The sequence below is a fragment of the Poecilia formosa genome, unplaced genomic scaffold (assembly GCF_000485575.1).
Source record: "Poecilia formosa unplaced genomic scaffold, Poecilia_formosa-5.1.2 Scaffold174, whole genome shotgun sequence".
NCBI lineage: Eukaryota > Metazoa > Chordata > Actinopteri > Cyprinodontiformes > Poeciliidae > Poecilia > Poecilia formosa.
The window spans coordinates 693,302-709,873 of NW_006800113.1; the positions used below are offsets into that span (position 1 = coordinate 693,302).

Here is a 16,572-nt window from a genome sequence, read left to right on the forward strand (position 1 = left end):
TAACAACATAGTGACAGTTTCAACAAATGTATAAAATAATATTTTTTTTGTCAAAGTGTTGCATAAGGCAGCTTTAAGTGAAAATACCACAATGTATCACAACATCGATGCAATCACATGGTTTTTAGTAATCAGCTGTTTTTACTAAGACTGACATAATCAAATGTTTTCCAGTTTAATGTTAGCTACAGGGATGGGCCATAAGTTTCCATACATAGTAGAGTGTAAAATGTATATTTCTTTTATATTTCAGATACCCAAAAAGATGCATTTGACAAAAAAGCAAAGAATTAAAATTATACTGATGACTAGATCGGGAAGCAGTCGCATGGTTGCACATGCGACTGCTTTAACAGAAAACATGGAACGAGTATCATACACGATACTGTGGCAAAACTTATTTGCAAGTTTCAGAAAACTGGAAATGTTGCAGATCAACCACAAAGTGGTCCAAGACACAGAGTCCCACAAAAATAAAAACAGTTGTCCAATATAAAATGTTTATTCTTTTGTATGTATGGAAACTTATGGCCCACCCTGTATAAGATTTTATTTAACAGCAAACTCTTACACCTAGGCTGTAGAAATCCTGTTTGTCAGCTTCACATTTGCTCTCTAGTTGCAATAATTGGACAAAAAGTGACTTCACAGTGACTAAAATGAATTTCGATAAACCTGCACCGATCTTATAGCAACCAGTTTTAAAAACTGAATGATTTGCATCATGTGAACTTGCATTCTTCACTCCTTATGTAACAGAGTAACACATAAGACGTCACCCTGAGCAATACAGCCAACAGCAACTGCACATATGCCACCTTAAATGCCCAGAGAAGTCGCTGAAAACTGCACTTGCAATGACACGTTCAGTCATTAGAAAACATGCACGCAGTGCAGCGCTCACCCAACTCCAGATACAACTCATCATCTGCTACGCAGCTGCTTTTTTTGTACTTGTCTCTAATGTTTTGTGCACGGACATCCATCACCTTGATGATATTTTAATGTCACATCCTCGGGCTGTCTCAATCTCTCCCTCCACCCCCCCTGCATGTCGGCCATCACTTCATAAATAAACCCCCACATCATTAAGTAAACACGCACCCGCCTGTCACCGTGATATATGGCCTACGCGCACACACGTATATGGGCAGTGTGTTAAACTGTGCAGGGTGCATCATGAACACAAGCCAAAGCCCCCCAATGATGTTTTTCTCTCTGTGCCCACAGTCCTAATGAACCCCCAGTTATTCATCTGTGACTGAAACAACTCCAGAGTGGAAATAAAAGTCAGAAATCTGGGAACTGTCTATGGTATTGGTGTTGATATAGTTAGTTTACCTTTTTATCCCGGTGACAGGCCATCACTGCTTTTATCTGACAGGTTCAGGTTGACTCATAAAGGATTCAGGCACTCTGGCAGGCCAGTCCTGCTGGAGGATTTGCCAGAGAAGTGATGGTGTCTTGTGGAAATCTGCAGAGATGGACAGAAGTGGAAGCAGAGAAATTATACTAAAAAAAAAACTACAATAATATTAGCGCAGAACTGTCAATTATTTTAGTAATCGGTTTTTCAGATGATTAAGCAGTTAAAAAACTTGGCACATTCTGATTTTTTTTTTTATTTAACTTTTTTTAAACCATATTAAAAAAGATGCAGATTAATTCAATTCCTTTTTTAAATAAACATTTTATATTATCCCTTGTTGTACACTTGATAATTCACAGATTAATTGATTTTTGCATTAAGGAAAAGAGGTTTAATAGAGCTTTTCTTATTTTTTTTTAGTTTAAACCAGTGAAGCTAACCTTATGCCATTTGAGATGGCATGCTCAAAAAAGTAGAGACTTGTTTGAGTCCCTATACTCCAGTTAACCATTAATCGATTACTAAATTAGTTTATAATTATTTCTATAATAGATTATTTGTTTCAGCTCAAAAGGATATTTAAACTTTTTTTTGTTTTTACAAACATTTGAATAGAAGAACACCAACAAAACTATAAAATGGACAAACCTATTTCACTCTACTCGGCTCCATGGCTGAAGCTCTGCCTCCGTAGATAAAGAGCATAAACTATGGCCTCCTGCCAGAACTAACATTTCATTTAGGATGAAGCAGTAAACATCATCGTTCTGGCGATGGCTGATTGTGACATTGGCTACGAGCCACAAAATGGTCTGATTAACCAAAACACTCTCTCGCTCTCACACAGAGAATTACCCTCAAGCTTTAAACAATAATCCAAATGAGGGTTGTCATGTCTGCTTTTTATTCACACGGATGGACGCATGTGTTATCCTGCACCTGATCCCCGTGTTGATGCAAACAGGCAGCAACCGTTGGAAAAACGAGCTGGTAACATCGGTTCGGCGTGGATGTTAATATTCAGACAGATTTTCCTTTGTCTGCAGCTTGTAAGCCACATTTAGGTCGTTCTTGTGCCTCTGCTCCCCTGCTGGCTTGACTGTCAGTCAAAGACACACATCGGCCCGAGCACGCACACTCCTCTTTCTTTTGATTTCTCGATAGCAAAAAATGACATCACAGCTCTAACAAAACAAACAAACTGCTGATATTCTGCAAGTTGAAGGCAAATATTCTAATTGTCAACATTAACATTTTTGAATATTGTTTTTATGACACCAAAGTTAAATATATAGGGAAGTAACAAGAACAAAATCTCATTCCCATCAATTATCAACTTTCTCCAAAGAAAAGTTGCAAAATGTCAATTTTCCTCAGTGAGTGGGAGGCAGAGATGCTAGTTTGTGCATATTGAAGAAGGTGAGGAAGAGCTAGCAGCTGCTCTGGGGGTGTTTCTCTGAGGGAGGCAGCACTAATGTCATCCTAATGTTTGTGTTAATCAGGGTAGCATATGCCCCTCGTGAGCGCGCTATGCATTGAAGGATGCACCTGCAGCAGGCGCCCCATGTTTTCTTCACTGTCCTTCTCTCTCTCCTGGCTGAGAAAGTTGGATAAAAATCCTGCGTAGTACTTTTCTAAGCAATTGTCAGTGTGCAGTCAAGTAGAAACACAAGTGAGTTTAGTGTATAAATCGAACAAGGCACACATATTTAGTCCTATTCTTGTTTTATAACAAGACTTTTACGAGGTGGCACACCACAAACGCATAAAAACACATCCCAAACAGAGCAACACACACAGTGTTGATCAAAAAGGGCTTTCAACCTCAGCTCTGACCAAACTGAAGCCGCTTTCAAAGTTCATTTCACTGCAGGAGGCTGCAGCCAAATGCACGCCGACACATCACGCACAGTTTCCCTTTGGAGGAAAACCTCCTAATTCACCAATTACAACCAATTCAGTCTGATTCTAGGCTCCAGATTGCTCTCGTACAGTTGAACCCGGCCCTTCTTGCACTTTCTCTGTTTTCACCCACTGGAAAAACCTGAACCCTGTTCTGATTAAAGGCTCGTTGTCCCTAGGCTGCTATTCTGGTCTATAAAATTGCACAGTTCAAGCCACAAGTTGGTGTTTAGCTCATGCTTCCCAGAATAGCCCAAAGAAAACAACAGTGTGATCAGCTACGGGAACACTGGCCCTGCTAATGTAGAGAGGAAGGATAATTATGAAGTGAAAGTCTCGCTGCAGAGATTATCCCTAAACATTAGGTATTTATTCTGGTATTCAGACTTCATTTCATTCTTTTTCCATTCAGGTGAGATAATTCCTCGCTCTGCATTGCAAATGTAATTGCGTCTTGCACCAATACCTTGAAACATTCCCGAGTTAAGGCATTATCTGGAAATGATTGCTCATGAATATTCTCAAAACAAATTGATTTATTCTTAAAAGCGAGTGAAATTGCCTCGTACCATTTGGGTATTGTTTGCCGATCAAACGCCTTTAAACCCGTGCCAGCGTGCCAAGTTTCATCTCGGAGAGAAAACAGGAGCTTTTGTCAGCTGGAAATAAGTCAATTGATTCAATTCAGGACTCCTTCCACAGCCGAATAAAGAGACAAAATATGCCATGAAATGTCCCAAAGCACTCATGTAGTTTTATCTTTTTCTTTTGTAAACCTACATGCTCAATTATAAATGGACAAAAGCATCAATACTTTGGAGGAAATCGATAAAATTACAGACAAAGGCAATGCAGTCTGGCTGTAGTCTTTTTAACACAATTTTCAACGTCTTATTATCCAAAACTAGGGCACAGAGGTAGTAGCTCCTAGAGGGAAACCTGACATCCCAGAGGGTTTCTGCTTATTCTAGGGATTCCCCTGCTAGAAAGGACATGCAGTCCTTCATTAATGCAAACATGGTCCTAAATCCCTCAGTCCAGTTTTTGCTTCTTCCTACCAAAAATCCAAAGGAAGACACTGCAACTTCTTCAATGGAGAAAAGACTGAGTTTCAACAAGTGTTGATGCCGATAAAGACAAAGGTCATGGCTTGAAGATGCAAATAGAAACGCATGATATCAGAAAAAGCAAAAACCCCGAGGTCCACCACATCTACTCCTTGAGATCCTGTCTTCGAGCACTAATAGGTATGGATTGGTTACTGGTTTCATACCACCATATAAAATAGTCAGTTTCAAAACTACAAAAATTATACGTCGTATTGTTCCTACAGTATCGCTTGTGTTGCTGCAGTATTATGACGATGTGGGAATACTACGGCAAACGTAAGATTGACAACTTGGTCGGAAGAACATTGCTCTATGTAAAAAATGTGCTTACGAACAGCAGCAGCTAGAGAAGGCGACATTATTAGCTAAATTCAAGGTGAAGTTTATGTTGTCTGAATAATTAATGTAATAATTAATAATGTAATGTAATGTAATAATAATTACATAATAATGTAATGTAATAATTAATGAATAATTATGTACCAACAATCAAGTAGTCAAGAACTAATGCTGGAGGGGATGACATTCCAGCATCGCACATGTGATCTCAACACAGCTTCTAAAGACAAAGTTGAGGGACTATATGTAGAGATTATGGTGATGGGCTAATATAAAACTTTAGTTAAATTAACTCATTTATCCTAATAGTTTTTTGAGAACAGCAGTGTTTCTGGTAGCAAGAGGTCAATCACCTATGCATTCACATCAAAATATTCTAAAGAAAATAATTTCATACCGGTCCATGCCTGAGCACCACAAACGGGCTCAAACTCTGTGCAACCCTGGTAGGGTTCACTTGCACCAGGAACAAGCTTGGTACCAAGAGTTTGAACACACTTGCTTCAATTATACATTTCATATTAGGTTTTTAGTCAAAATATGACTTCTTTCACTCCTATTAGTTAAAAACCAGCAAGAACATCCCAGTTTTACATCTCTACCAGCCGCTACAAAGAGTTTTCCCACACACGGGCCCCACCTTTCTTCCTCTCCACTTTTAGCAAAGTCACAATGAGGGATTCTAACCACGGACTCCTCCTCTCTGTCCTTGCCTCTCCAGCTCAGCCCAGAGGCTTTGTATTCCCCTCCCTTGTTTTAAGTCTCTTCATTCTGATGCTGTGCAGCACCCAGCTGATTTTTCCCCCCCTTTCACTGTTCTCCATCTGGGCCAACAGAGGCCTTCAGGGACTTATTTGGTGTCTGTCTTTATTCCCACAGCTTGTCTCTGGCCTACGGGCAAACTGCAGAGTGTGATCTTTCTGCAAGCTGATAGAAATCTCCCCATTCACCTCCTCACTCATGCTTGTTCTCTGCTAAGATTTCGCTTTGCTACAAATGGATTCATGAGCATCTCAAACCACATCTGCTCAGTATGCCTCAGTTTTTACGTCAAATATAAAGAACCAGAAGCCCTGTTCATTGATCATCTCTTTGCCCTTCTATAAATACTAGCTTGACCATTTAATCAGAAAAGCCAAATATTGCCTTTGTTATTTCCTCAAACTGGCTTTTAAATGGAGTGACTGGAACAATAAGCAGGCCTCTTTATCACACAGAGGAGGAAAGCAATTGTTAGACAAATCTGGGATTTTCTCATCTGGCTGTGCTTCATAAAGAAAAGCACTGCCAGCAGTCAGCTTTGAGGCAAAGAAACCTCCTGGGCCAAAAGGCTACAGGGCTGGCAAACATCTGCAAGTGGCGCATCCTGCAAAAGGAAGATCCATTGTTCCAAGTTAAGATACCAGAAGGACTTGAAGTGAGTTGTCCTTGAGGTAGAGATTTCCACTCTGTAGCCTATAATGTGAGAAAACTCAAAGTGGCAACCAAACCAAATGGGATACGGTGGCTTATACTCAACCACCTTTAACTTTTACCCATTTTTATGTTAAAATAATAAACTTTAAAGTCTTTTATTTAGATTTTATTTGTTTACTTGTTGCAAGGGTGTTTTTCATCTACAGGCCTTGTCACAGTTAGTGGAGCTAAATACTGGGAATAAAACCGGTGAGGCTGCAGCAATTTGAAACTAAGGCAGAGGTTCACTTTCCACTAAGCGTAGTGCTAGAAACGGCAGTCATTAGCTGCGCTGCCATTACAAATGAATTACAAAACATTATCGATATTCTGCTAAAGTTGAAAAAATACAATTTAACAACTGTAGTGCATCTTCTTCTTTATGGTTTGCGCCAGTAGTAACATAGGTGCAAAAAAAACAATTTTTTGAAAATAAAAATTGGTTCATTATTATTTAAATAAACCAATTTCGATACAACCAAAAGAAAAAACACCTCGTCCTTTAGCCAAAACTTATCAAAAACGAGTTATTTCAAAATTGCTGTTTCCATTAAGCAAATTTATTTTCGAAATGTCAAATTGCACTTTTATATGGTTAGAGAAAGTACAGCAAGTGTTCAGATGAGAATTTGTTTTAAGTCATTTTCACAAATGCTCTCCATCCGATCTGACTGAGCTGTTTTGCAAAGACGAATTGTCAAACACTTTTTATTTGGAAAGCTGGTAGAGACACTGCTTAACAATTTATCCTCTACTTTATGTTGATCTGCCACATAAAATCCCAATAAAAGAGACTGAGGTTGAGTGGTTGTAAAAAGGAACAAAGTGAAAAACTTGAGCAGTTACTAATACTTCTGCAAGGCAAGAGAGTTGAGATTGAGCTACTGAAGTTGGACTTCCATCAAAGTACCTCTGGGTCAAACGGGTCAAGCTAAACATATTCTGATAGCTCAAGGTGGTGGATTCGCTGCTGCTGGTTATGATATGCAAATGTTCTTGTCCTATGAATAAAAAGAGGAGAAAACGGCATATTTAGCCTCCAGATGGCAGAAACGAGAAGCATTTTTCTACCATCAACGATTAAATCACACATTTGTTAAAGATAAACTGAAACCACTTGAGTGTCTTGCGTCCACACAACACGACACACCTACTGGGGCTTGAACAACAAGAACTCTGGCAGGCGTTTTGGGATGTTATTACAACAAACAGTGGGGGGAGGCAAACAGACCCACAGAGAAAGACAGGAACAGGGAGACAAACTCAGCAAATAAACAGCGCCGCATGGTCACTGCCATGGTCACACACATGTAGATTCATGAGACCTGGGTATGCAGTGACTAAGGTTGCATCATAAGCTGCTAACAATCAGAGCAACCCCAAGAGAGCACAGCTGTTTCATCAGCTGAATGCGGAGATGAATAGCTCAGTTAAAGGATGTTATTTCGAACGGCTGCTTGAACAAATCAAATGTTCTCTTTGGCTGCACAGCGACGGTTTCCCTGTTTACGTTGTCCACTCAAACAATGGGGTAGGAAAAAAAACACTATTTTTTCCTCCAACGACTTTTCTAAACATATTGAATTTATTTGGACTTTTATTTAAACAGCTTCAGACGGAGAGGAGAGTTTATGGAGCCGTTGTGAGTTTACATTTATCGATTTCAATACTTGCATGTAGAGAATAAACCACAGAGACACACATGGACGTGCATCCAGCCAAAACCTCAACACGACTGCTATAAAATGTGAAAATCTTTCCTGAGGTCAGGAGTTTAGACCTAAACAAACACTAACAATGAGGACAATTACCAGTAGATTGGCCTATTACCAAAATAGACTGCTTAGAGTGTGTGTGTAACCCTCATTCCCCCTTCTGTGTGTGTGTGTGTGTGTGTGTGTGTATATGTTTACCATCTGCTGCTAACGAGCTCGGAGTGAGCCGGGTCCAGGTGTGGGTGTTTAGTGTACACTGGAGGGCAAGTAAGCCTCCTGTTTGAGATACACACTCAGGCTCTTAATTCAACATAATCTGGTACGCCAACAAACTAGACTTGACTAAACTGAGAGTGACTCTTTGACCTTTCTTATTAAAACTTGATTAGTCGGTTTCCGTGGCAACAAGCTGCCTCACAGGAGCATGAAACATCCTATTTTATACATGTTTGTCCAAACTGCCTCCTCAGATTTGGCAGTAATGACCGAGATAGCCGTGGAAGAAAGATTTTTGCAGTCCAGACCTTCAGATCTCCTCTAAAAATGCTTAAAACTTGTTCAAACACCTAATATACCTTAATATGCATAAACATGGTCAGAAACAACGTTAGCTCCACTGCAAAGCTAATATTTACAGTCTTACCTCAGTTCTTGGAGGTACAGCCATATTTGTTACTCTGAGGATGTTTTAGTTGATTTTAATGTGATGACAAGAAAGTTGACTTGGTCAATTTGAATGTTTTGTTGATGATTTTTCTGCTGATGCTGAATATCATTAGTTGCCTCCTTCTGTAAAAAGAGTCTCAGCCTCACATATTATTTTACTTGGATAAATGAAGAATACAATCACTTAAAAATCCTACATACGAAGATGAAACGGTGTTGAATTTGTCTGACATTTTAAGGTTTATTTTCAGTTTAAAAATGCTGCAGGTATGCAACAAAGTGCCTCCATATTTCAAACAGTGGCAGTAGCACTTAGCATAACTGTGGCTCACTGCTTCTTGTGTTGTTTTTCCCCCCTGTGAGAATGCCAAATATTTACAACTCCTGTCAGTTTTCCCGTCTGTGCCAGCTCACTTCTGTTCTTGCTGTTTCGTTCCATCTCCTCTCATGATGGGGACGAGTCTGCACAATTTCTTCCCAGCAATCTTTAGGGAGGGGGGTGGATTGATATCGCATGGCTTGCGCTTCATGGTGCCAGTCGGATGCGTGGCGGGTGTGCGGAGGTTGCCAATAGGAGGTGGGCATGGGGGGTACCAGGCGGAGGCTCCACACGCTTAATTAGCATCCAAGATGGATGGATGGCGGTACAGGAGGCTAATTATGCCATTTGAACAGAATCGACGGCACTAAACGCCTTACCGTCAAAGCATTTGGACTCTTTCGCAACTTATTGTATATACAGGCGCCGCTAGAAGGGCTCTAAGAAATTCATTTCCCTGGCAATACTTCGTGATGAATGCGACAGCTGTGGCGCCAGAGCTGGCAGCTTCAGCACGTGTCATCTGGCCCTGTCAAGGCCAAGTTTTTTCTAATTTGAAAAAATGGGAAAGTGACATTCTGCTCATTCACACTCGCACACATGCCAAGCATTCTGTCAGCAGAGCTGGCAGCTGGTGAATCGCGGTGCATCGAGTGACTCGACACAATCATGCACTTGAGAAGAGAGGAGACTCGCTTTCGACTTTGAGTTCAGTTTCTGTTCCATGATAAGAAGTGATTAAAACCTGCTGATTGTGAGGAATCCATGCAGACAGATGTGAACTCAAAGTGTTTTACCATGTGATGCTCAGGAAATTCTCCATCATTTGTGTGCTCTCACTCTGCTAAGTAGCATCTGCAGAAGACATTACGTCCATAACTAGAAAACCAACACAGGAATGTCATCAGGTTCAGGGTGAGGACGTGGAATCACTTTCTACGTGAGAAACAGTCGAGTTTGTCCTGCTGCTATTTACTCCAGGGGTGTTCAAAGTTTGTCACATGGGTCAAGAAAATAAAAAAATTTAAAATCACAGCGACTCTTTTTGTGATTTCAAACGTTTTTTTTCTTTTTAATTATTATTATGATTATAATTTTTTTTTGCTTGCTTTCCTGTATTAAGAAAGGCATCTTGTTTTCAAACTCTTGGGCTTGATTGAACAAATTTACTCTTAGTTATAAGAACAGGATTTGGGTATGTTTGTTTCAAAACGTTTGCTGTATTATCAAAGTTTAATAAATAAATCAAATTAATTTCTTTAGCCATTGGCCACAGTCCTGCAGACAAAAACAACAAATAATAATTCGAACTAAACAAAAATAGAAGCATAAAAGAAGCCCAACAAATTAATCTCACATTGTAGCCAGTGAAAATGTGTTTTAAGAAGTGGCTTAAAAACATCGAGTTGAAGCCCATCTTTAAAAGCTTTATAGTTAAAAATCTCTGGGTAGACATGATTCTATTATGAAAGCTTGGTTATCAAAAATGTAACACTTTTGTACTTTATCCATTGTAAAATGATTGTCAGTAATAATTTTATCTTGATTACAAATTCTAAAACAATCGTCATCTGTATCATCCACCTGTGCTGGTTGAGCCAAATATGTATCACTCGTGAACTGCATTTGGGGGCCACACAAAATCAGTCCCAGAGCCACAAATGGCCCCCGATCTGCAATTTAGGCACCCCTGATCTACTCACCTCTCTCTTCAGCTGCATTTTCAATCCAACCAGGATGAATTTCACATTGCCATAGCGAGAATGAGGCTTTTCAGTGTGTGTTTGTGTGTGTCTGTGTGTGTGTGTGGGTGGGTGTGTTTTGGTACGCCACAGGAGCATTTTCAAGGCACATGATTTGCCACTGAAGCTGACTAATTTAGGGGAAATGGCCGTCTATATGACAGACATCCATAATTTGTGTGTGCGTGGACCTATGGCTGCAGGCTAATATGGTAATACAATCAATGGACAAAGAATTTCAATCATTCCATATAAAGCAACATTTCCTCCTGTCCTCATCACTCTCCTGGTATTACCTCTCACTCAGCCGCGTGATGCATAGAAGATTTATTACTCTGCTTCCTGCAATACATAAAGAAACACATAAGAGGTCTTCCACCTGAGTCCCTGCTTCTCCCAGGGAGTAATGCCCCTTTTATGCATCTCTTTCCATAATGGCCCCCATGTCGCTCTCACACAGACTCCTATCCAAAGAGGGAGTGCTCACCTCCTAACATGATGCTACAGCTGCACACAGACATGCAGACTACCCTAATGTTGGCGTAAACACACCACACACAAACCCAGAGCCTCTCCAGTAAACAGAGCAGCAGCTCTGATGTGCTCTTACTTCCTGGCTGCCATTCAGAGACATTAGAGCTGCCTACATTATACAGACATGCTAATGATATCTGGTAATGTGGCACTGCTGCATTGACATGCAGAATGGGTTTAAACCGAGCGCATGACGAAAATACTGCTAGCCGCTGGTCCTTCATAGATTTATTGTTCTGTGTGTGATATTGAACACTGGGATTTAGGGATGCACAACTTGTCAATATTAACATTGGTATTTTTTTAACATATGTAATTATGATGAGCAACTGGAGGTTTTGCAAGATTAAACAAACTTGAATAAATATATATCCTACCAGACACCAGCCTCAAGCAGTCATTTGTAACTCCAATAATACACATACTTACTATTAAAATACTTATTATTAAGTCAGTGCAAATGTGCTGGAGTGCAAATGATGCAAGGACATGTTTCCTTTTGTCAGCGTATTTCCAATGGCACTGGGATTAACTTTTGGTTCAGACAAATACGGAAGCTGCAGCATATGCACTTGTAAAATCTGCGCTAAATTATTCCGCTTTAGTTGTCAATGCTGGTGACTTTTAAAGTCTTTGTTTCATTTAAGAAAAGGTATTTTTAGTTTTCCCCAAGCATAATTTAATCTCGTACTTGTTAGATGGAAATTACAATCTAACGCTGCTATATTTTTATGACTTGTGTTTTTAGCATGAATTCAAAAGGATTTTATATTCGGAACTAATTCTGAGATCAACATGTCCAGTTTTAGTGCTTTAGCATTAAGAATATCTTGGTAGAAATCATGTTTTAACTATAACATGTAATTTAGACAAGTAAATACAAGTGAGTCAGGTTTGGTTATTATTGGGGTCGGTGAGAGCAGTTTGGGCTGACACGGATTGTTCCCAAGAAGGGTACAATGGTTTCTGTCTGTGTGATTGAGTTTAGAGAGCTCGGGCCAGACCCCAATGTCCACTCATGCTTTAGGCACCATTAGTGAGCTGAATTTGATTCAGACGGTGATGGATACAAAGTGGAGGTCAATGAGCGCCCCTGTGACATCTGCCCTTTGAGGCTGATCAAACACCAGATGTGCCGCTGCGGTGTGGAACCATCTGTAGGGAGAGCTTAAAGAAAGGAGGGGACTGCCGTGGTTGAGGCCAGATAAATACATTTACACTCTAAATTATTCATACCCCCCTACAGAAATAGATTTAAAATATTTTTTACTTTTAATCAACTTTGAATCGACAATGTTCTTCAACTTAAACTGGATCTGTTTGTGTGCCTTGGATAGACATTTGTTGTGAATTGGTGCTGCCAGTCAGAAGCATATTCAGAAAGGTCATTTTAAATCTAACTCTGCTGGAGGTATGAATAATTATGAGCCAGGTGGCTGATAAAGGGAAAAACATGTTCTTCCCAATAGTTAGCCGTGTGACATGACGGCTGATGTTGCATTTCAGGGATTTTGATTCTCAATTCTTTTTTTTCCCACAAATCCTGCATGGATGTCTGCAGGCGATCCATGCAGACATGCTCTAAATGCTTTCTATGAATGAATTCACTGGACTACTGAAACATTACTGAGGTTAAACATGCAGCCTAAGGACATGAGCTGCTTGAATCCATTAATATAGTTTTTTTTTTCTTTTATTATTTACTCTCTACCTAAATGACTTCCAGGGAGGCAGTTATGGGTTCAGGGCTTCTTTGATTGTTCAGTGTTTAAACAAGGAATCTAACATATCCTGTGTTTGCTCTTAGATGGCACCCAGAGGGGTTGAGTCCCGACCAAGGCACCGGTATGAAGATTTGGAAGGGGATTACAATCCACAACCCAGGTGAGATCATCATATTTATTCTTTTTATTCCTGCATGTTGGGAAACGTCGCTCCACTTCCTGCCTTTGTCTCTCCCTACGCACGCGCACACACACACACACACACACACACACACACACACACACACACACAAAGAAGTGTAGACTAATCCTCTTTGGAGCTTATAATTAAATCTGGAGTGTTTGCCTTGGGAGTGTGTACTCATCCCAGGAATAGGACTGATCAGCTCTCCAGAGAGCAGGGTGCAGGCAGGGGGATCTCTCGCCCTTTAACAGGACCGTACCAGTCCCTCTGTTTGTTTTTTTTTTACCCGCCATCTTGTCAAAATTATATGGCAAACATGCATCTGTCCAAAGTCGACAACAAACATTCATGTAAGTGTGTGTACACGCGCCGTCACGGCTCGCCTGCGAAGTGGAGCGGCACAATGCACGCTGAGTGAGAGCAGGAGGCTGAGGAGGGGGGAGAGGGGGGACACCAGGATGGAGAGAAGGAGAGTGAGGGGAAAAGAGAACAGTTATTTCACGGGTTATTGCCCCCCCTGATGTGACAGGCACCAGGGAGCACAGACATCAGCCCTGGGTCGGGGGGAAACAGACAGTGTAGGAAGGAGAAGCAGCAGAGAGAACAGTTTAGTCCTAAATGTGCAGATTTGGATAAACTTCGACACCTCAAAACAAACCAAGACTCTAATTACAATCATTATTCCAGATTTCTGTGAAATTATTTGTCATATTTTCAATTAAAATCACAAAAATTATTGTATTTTTAAACAGTTTCTCAGGCAATTTATAGCTCTTTGTGAGCGTTGCAAAATCCTACTTGGCATTTATTTCTCTATTGTTTCCGAAATTATTTCCACATCATTAAAAAGTAATCACTAGCTCCATTAGTAAGAGAAACATTACACTGCAAATCCAGAGCGTCATTTCTAGAATATTATTAACAATGGCAGCTATAATATTGTCTGCTTACATGATTAGATGTGCAGATAACAATCAGGTTCTTGTCTTTTGAAGAATCTTTAGCTTGAACTGAACAATTAACGTCCTTCAGCACTTCTTCTCGTTTCTAATGTTCTCTATAGAGATGAATTAATACTTCCAACTCTCATGAGCATAAACACAAGCTGATAGAGGGTTGGATACAAATCTATTCTGGGAATGTTTTCCTTTTTTTTTTCAAAGTGAAAGGGGAAAAAACACTGGAGAAAAAGAGAGCAGACACAGCAGAGAATTGAATGCATTTTTCAAAGTGGGGCTGAACTTTGTGCGAAATCCCCCCGGGGGCCGCCATTATTGAAAGCCATTTCCTCTCAAAATGAGTGCGGCTCCACCATTGGCCTGGCTCTCATTAGCATACATTTGGCCTGCCTTTGTGTGGAGCCGGCTGGGGCTGCAGCTGGAGGGTTGGGAGCGAAGGAGGTAAGCGTTGCATGTGTGCGTGTTCGTGCGCACGCGCGTGTGTGTGTGTGTGTGTGTGTGTGTGCGTGGATATAAGAGGAGATGAAGCAAAGCGTCTCACAGATGGGAGCAAACAGGGAGAGGTGGAGAGGAGGAAAGGTACGAGTCAGGAAGATGGCTGCTCACACAGATGTTTGCAAAATTCTTAAAAATTTCCTTTAAAAAATATGTTTTTAGATCTTTTACAGAGAAATTAATATAATGACCCTGATTAGTGTTTACATTTGTAAACACTTTGCAACAACTTTGTGTTCTTACCATTAACAGAAATTTAAATATCTATTTCTGTATAAGTTTTGTCTATTTTATTTCTTGTTTTTTTTTTTGTTTTTTGTTTTTTTTTGAGTTGTGCATGGGCAGGTTAAAAATTACCAGACCGCAATATGCTAAATGAAGACAATCAAAAAGGGACTGGACAGGTTTAACTTTCATAAGTAGAACCTTGCTTTTTAAGTAAAACAAAAAGGCCAGACTCAAGTTTTACAGAGAGAAAAGAGGTCCAGACTTCTCAAATAATGTTAATGTTAAATAAACAGATATGTTTGACATAAGCCAAACACAGCATTCAGAGCAAAGACCTCATAAAACTGGTGGGAATGCTTCTGCTGCAACGCTACTTGGTCAGCTCACCATTGTAGATTCAACCACAAGTTTTAACTTGAAGAAAATATGAACAACTAAAAAATATTAAAGCTGAAGCATAACTGGACCCTACAACACGACGAAGATGCAAAGCTGTTTGAGGATCTAACATACTAAAAAGTCTAAGTCCAAGTCCAGATGTTGATCTCACCGCTTAAAGATGTCTCAGCTAAAAGTGAGAAAGTGGGACAAACTTTTCTTGAATAACTGTCAGCTGCTGGGGTGCTCTAACTTTTTCCTTCAGATATAAAACCCCACTTTTGTTATCTTTTGATTCATAAGTAATATGTTATTATTGCTATTACTTAATGGAGTGCCCTGATGTTGTTCGGATGACTGATATGCTGTCATGTTACTTCAGAGAAAGGCTTTAAAGGGTCACAAAGTGGCAAATTTCTGGGTTTACCGAAAGAAATCTAGTTTTGCACGGCTACATTTTGTAATTGTCTTGCAAAATAATATACTCCTGGGAGCATTGCTCTACTATGCTACATTGTAGAAATATAAGAAAAGGATTAGACCTTCAGTAAATTAATTTTTCCCACAAACAGAAAACAGACCTGCAGGCTACAGCATGCAGCCCCTTTATCTGCTTTATTCCTCTGGAAAATATTTCTCATCACATTGTGGCAGCCCAAAGTGTACATGCAATAAATCAGCTTCTGTCTGGCTGTCCCCACATCTCAAATTAAGAAACTTGAAGTAGTTTATTCCAGAGTAGGGAGGTGTGATGGAAAGAAACCTCAGACTTCAGCCTGAAACTGGCTCCTTGGGGCTACTGCACAGCACAGCAGCCAGTAAGTGAAGCTCAAGGCTTGGAAAAGAGGATTTGGAAAGAAAAGCTGGAAGTGGTAACATGGAGAGGTTTGCCCCAGGGAGGGTGAGAGTACTACTTTGGCTCTTACCTCACTCTCCACCGGCCATTAACGTGGGGGTGTAGCTCTGCCTCCGGATAGGCTCTACGCTTTGGGACGCACACAGAAACACAAGGCCATATGGAGAATATTACCGTCATTATCAATTCAAAGAGGCAGGTCATGGGCGCGGTGACCCAACCCCGGGTTATCCAATCAGAACAACCCCTGACCCATTCCCCTAAGGTGATTGGATTGGGAAGGCAGGCTGGCACCAAGTTGCTGCTGGTCATGGCTGATTATTGGCAGATTAATGCGCAACTGACCTGAAACATGGGATGTGTACCAAAACTGATCTCGGTACTGAAATACAAATTGTACATCAAGTAGGTTGGAGGTGTCTAATTTCAGAAGACCTCTAGCTAGCACCTCTCTGTTCATATGCGATTACAGTCGATCATTCTGAGGAGGCTCTCATGATTGTTTGTGGAGAGACTGGAATCCTCTGCCCCACCTTATAAAAACCAGGGGCAACTTCTTGATTGTCCGCAGCATGCTGAGTAGGCTGTAGTATGTGTA

General features: G+C 40.4%; 1 protein-coding gene and 1 long non-coding RNA gene across 3 annotated transcripts in view; one reads left to right on the forward strand and one right to left on the reverse strand.

Annotated features, from left to right (window-relative positions):
- The window catches only part of pard3ba (par-3 family cell polarity regulator beta a), a 128,464-nt gene that overhangs the window by 102,329 nt on the left and 9,563 nt on the right, over positions 1–16,572 (forward strand). For both annotated transcript variants that reach the window (XM_007565310.2, XM_016678145.1), the window contains one exon: positions 12,958–13,034. In XM_007565310.2, coding sequence (XP_007565372.1) covers positions 12,958–13,034 — 77 coding nt within the window. The remainder of the gene's footprint in view (positions 1–12,957; positions 13,035–16,572) is intronic.
- LOC103147116 (uncharacterized) overlaps positions 1–16,572 on the reverse strand; it is a 60,590-nt gene that overhangs the window by 2,935 nt on the left and 41,083 nt on the right. Inside the window, exon 3 of the long non-coding RNA XR_477236.2 lies at positions 1,342–1,474. This is a non-coding gene — a long non-coding RNA (uncharacterized LOC103147116). The remainder of the gene's footprint in view (positions 1–1,341; positions 1,475–16,572) is intronic.